A 4,635-nucleotide genomic window follows, 5' to 3' on the forward strand; every position below is an offset into this window, starting at 1 on the left:
AATTTTTTTTAATAAACTAACTTTATTAATAAAATTAATAAAAAGAACAGAGAAAGAGCACCATGTTAAGCTCATGCCAGACAGGCTAATCCCATCCATCCCAGTAATTTTATGGTAGGTCAGTAATTCCATGTAAGATGCATACATAGAATGCCAAATCACTAACAAGTTAATATGTAGATAAATTTAGTTATATATATACTTTCAGCCATTGAAATAAACCAGGTTAAGCCATAATAAATAAATATACATTTATTTATTTATTATATCACATTACTTTCATTATAAAAATAAATAATAATAATTTAATTATATTAACGAATAAATTATTAATTAAAAAATTAATTAAATATTAAATTTATTAATATAATTAAATAATTTTAATCAACTCAATTTTATTTTTAAAATCAATATTTCAACATTTATTAAATTATATTCACATATATCTTAATAATATTATTAAAATTTATATGAATATATTAAAAATATTTAAAATTTAAATATCTTTATCCTCAACATCTATAGTTAACATATAAAATAAAAATATTATTATAATTAAATAATTATCTTTCTAATATTCGTGAAATATTAATTATATTAAAAATAAAAAATAACCATATCATTTTAACAAATTTCTTGTATTACTATAAATAAAAAATAATAATAATAACTAAAAATATCTTATTCATTGAGTGAATATAAATTTAAATTTTTAAATATTAAAATATCATTGATATTTTTAAAAATTTATAAATTAAAAAATTTTAAATCTGTCGAGTCAATGGATTATTGGTTAACGAATTACGAATTCAATTATCAGGTCATTCAATTTTTTTTTAGTCAACTTCTTATCTGGTTCAATGAGAGAACCAATTCAGTTTTATGTTTGGGTTATCGATTTACTAGGTCGATCCTTTAGGTCTGTCAAGATCCAATAACAATGATGCTAAGTGAAAAAATTTGAAGCAAAAATAGACAATACAATAAAAAACAACCAAGATGTAATAACAGAAAGTATAACATAAAGATACAAAACCAAAATCAAAAAGCAGAACAAATAAAACCAAAATAAAAAGTATAGAGGAAGGCCAACAATTCTTTTTGAACAATTAAGCAAAAATAGAATATGTTATTAATAGTCTATTAGCTATCAACTATTTTTTAAAAATTTATCAAACACTTGATTTTAGATGTATATGTTATATTCAAAATTGAACCGAACACCCCTCAAATGCAAAGGCTATTTAATTTCTTATTTTCCATCACCATTTGAGCATGTATGTGGGGAAAAGGGGCAAGCACTTCCATTGAAATTGCGAACATAGTTAATCAAATTTTCTTTCTGATTTATTGATTTTCATTGGAGTTTAAATTTTAAACCTTATAATTTTTTTATAAAATTTTTTTTATTAAATAATTAAATCCAAGTAAAATTTAGCATACTTCATCTAACGAAATCCGGTCATCAGACCCTTCTAATACAACCCAACGTGGTATGATGCAATTTAAAGAAATTTTCTAATCATCTTCACTTTAATGGAAAAAGAATCACAAAATTGGTACTTCAATCAACTTGGACTCATATCTTATATGCAAACGTAGAATGGCATCATGAGGCATGCTTGGAAACTCATCAATTTATATGCTAGCATAAACAATAATTTCAATCAAACAAATTAAACAATCACTGAAATTTTACATACTTATTTTCAGAAATCCTTACAAATTTATAAGGTAAATGATCCATGATTCCCAAAAGAATAGCATAAATAAATAAATTGACTTTAAGCATTAACAAATGGGTAGATTTCGTACATAATGGTGCAACTACCACCAACAACCCTACCTCCTTGTTTCCCATCACAACAACTTGGGAGTTCATCTATGGCACCATCAAGACACTTGTTACAATCAACACTGGAGAGATCCCTTGTGCATTGAGCCAACCCATAAACTTTCTTTGATCCCTGATCATCAAGTTCCAAATCTCCAGCCGCATACATCCTTGGAGTGGTGGAAGCAATTCGTGCTAGTTGGCTTAACAGCTCCTTCGTCTTCTGATTAAATGTCATTGGATCATTTACATTTTGCACGTTCAATAGGTAGAACTTGTTTTGCTTGTCTATTTGGCCAAAGAAGTCCTTGTTCGAGTACTTCAAAACACAATTATCGTACCATATAATTCCTTCTTTCTTGTTTGGGCAGAGCTTTCGGATCTCACTTCTTGCTTCTGCTACACAAGTTCTGCAATCTGAGGCTGAGACATCTCCTCTGCAAAGAGTGAGTCCATATGGTCGTTCTTGGCTATTCTGACCCAGTGAACCAAGAGCAAATCCATTGGGTGGAGCTAGGTAGTAGAAATTACCCATGAGTTTTGTCAAACTTCTTTCGTATGGGCCATGGGAAGTGAAGTTATCATTGCTTGAACAATAATGCATTAGAGGGTTGGTTCCAAGAACCATTTGGAAGATTACAGCTAAGCTTAAAAGAATGAAGAAGAAGCTAATTCTGGAGAAAGACATTGCGTTTCCAAGTGCTGGATATCGTTGGAAGATGATTAAATATATTGCTTGGTGTGTTTAAGATTAATACGATGTAGCATGTATATTTATAGTGCTAATCATATCTCTATGTTGATTATACAGGATTAATTAAGGTTACAGGTTGACCTTTTCCCTTTGATTTTGCCAAATGCTTAAGCTGAGAGAAGAAGTTTTCAAAAATAGGCTGCGTTTTGAGACAAAAAAACATAATTAGGAGAGTGCAAAGAAGCAGCTCCCATTTAATTTTATAAATTGCAGAACATTAAATTATATTATAAATTAGCCTGAAAATTGGATGTAAAAATTTATATTAAAATTAATTATTCAATCCCTAATACTAACTAATCCAAAAATAAATGCAGAGAAACCAAGCGTAACTTAATCCCAAAAACTAATTTAAGGGGAGGAGGTTTATCCAAGTTATATATATAACTCAAACAGTTTATCCCAAACTAAAGTGGAACAATACACCCCTCACGTTCTGACATAAATATTTAGAGTATGAAATTTACAGGTAAATACTGCTATAAACTTATATAAGAAATTTTCAATAGTTATTAATTAAATATTTATTATGAAATTCATAGATGATTAACTTATTGATTATTTCAATTATGTATGTACTTTAACTAATGTTGACCGAATTTCACAACAAATATTTAATTTAAAAATTATTTAATTAATTTTATATAAAAATAAGTTGACTGCACCAAATTGAAATGCATAAATATTTACTCAATGATTGATCATTCTTGACTTGGTCTGCAAGATTTTTAATCTTTTCGTGAGACAACAGAATTTGAAATCGAATTCAAGTGTTATATTCGATAAATAATATATACTTTCTCGTAGATATAGTAATTAAAAAGAAAATTCAATACAATGTTTGACCAAGAAATAGAAAAGATAAAAAGGAAGCGTTTATCCAAGTCTCTGTTCATTGAGTTTGATTTGCGAATGTTTCTAGAAATTTTTGTTACTGTAGCAGATGCTGTAACTTCAATTTCTCCCTTTTTACTGCCTCTGTAAAAAAAAAAAAAATACAAGGGATACTAGGTGGGTAAAGGTCTGAAAAAGAAAATTACTGAGAGAGAAAAAAACAAAAAAACTTTTAATGCCTACCCTCTCTCTCTCTCTCTCTCTCTCTCTAATTTATGGAGAGAGAATTTTCATAGAGGCCTTTCTCTGTCCCTTTCGGATAAGAAATACGTTTTTTTGACATTCAGAGTGGGTTGCTTCCTTCCCATCTCCAGGTTGAAGGGGCCTCTTTTTATCTTTGTATTTCCAAGTGATGGCTATAGCCTCATCGGAAGCTATAGGATATCGACAGTGTGATGAGAAGTACGCCAATCTTTGAGCTTTGGGTAATGGGTGGCAGGCTTCCTGGGCTTGAAAACCTACTCAAGGTCCAATTTCATATCCTACTGGCCTTGCATCTTCTATGGCCCAAAACCTTTTAGCTTTAATCCCTTACACTTCTCTTGAACAAGCACAACCCTCTTTTCTTTGTCACAACAAAAAGTTTAAACCATCTCAAATCTTTAAGCATAGAGAAAAGAGCAGATTTGTTACGGAATTGCTCGGCTCATCTGCTAAAATTCTTCGAGGAGGGAAGGGAAGTCTTGTAATAAGGGGAAAATTTTTTTGAAGCATACTGATAGTGAAATCAATAGGATGAACAGGTTCCAAAAGGAGTCAATGTTCCTGGAGAATTCTTCAGATCTTTGCCTTGATCCTGAGCAAGAAGCATGGGAAACTGTATTTGTTGGCAACAAATTGGGATAAAGTTTCTTTGAACCGGATGAAGTGGTGGCTTAATTTTTGTTAAAACAAATTAGAAATGACATGAACTTGTTTAAGAGTTGTAACCAATAGAGGTTTATCTGGACTGGTCATTTAGTTTGCTGTCTTTGTTTTCGATTGCAATTTGCTTTATCTCTCTTCTTCTATTTTGTTTTAGGAATGCTCTATGTTTTCTAGTCCTTTTCTTTCTTTAGTTTTGGTCTTTCTGGCGTGTTTCTTCCTCCTTTTCTTACATAATTTTTTCATCAGATCTTTGTAGCTTTGTGTAGGGGTCCTTTTCTCTCCTTTG

The 4,635-nt window shown here is 30.0% G+C and overlaps 1 protein-coding gene across 1 annotated transcript; it reads right to left on the bottom strand.

The window, feature by feature from the left end:
* Positions 1-1,784: 1,784 nt before the first annotated feature.
* On the bottom strand, positions 1,785-2,587 carry LOC110654352 (cysteine-rich repeat secretory protein 38-like). The gene has a single exon (XM_021810309.2). The coding sequence runs from the start codon at positions 2,520-2,522 to the stop codon at positions 1,785-1,787; it is 738 nt and encodes a 245-aa protein (XP_021666001.2). The 5' UTR covers positions 2,523-2,587.
* Between the last annotated feature and the right edge of the window lie 2,048 nt (positions 2,588-4,635).

Source organism: Hevea brasiliensis, chromosome 10, assembly GCF_030052815.1.
Source record: "Hevea brasiliensis isolate MT/VB/25A 57/8 chromosome 10, ASM3005281v1, whole genome shotgun sequence".
NCBI classification, from domain to species: domain Eukaryota; kingdom Viridiplantae; phylum Streptophyta; class Magnoliopsida; order Malpighiales; family Euphorbiaceae; genus Hevea; species Hevea brasiliensis.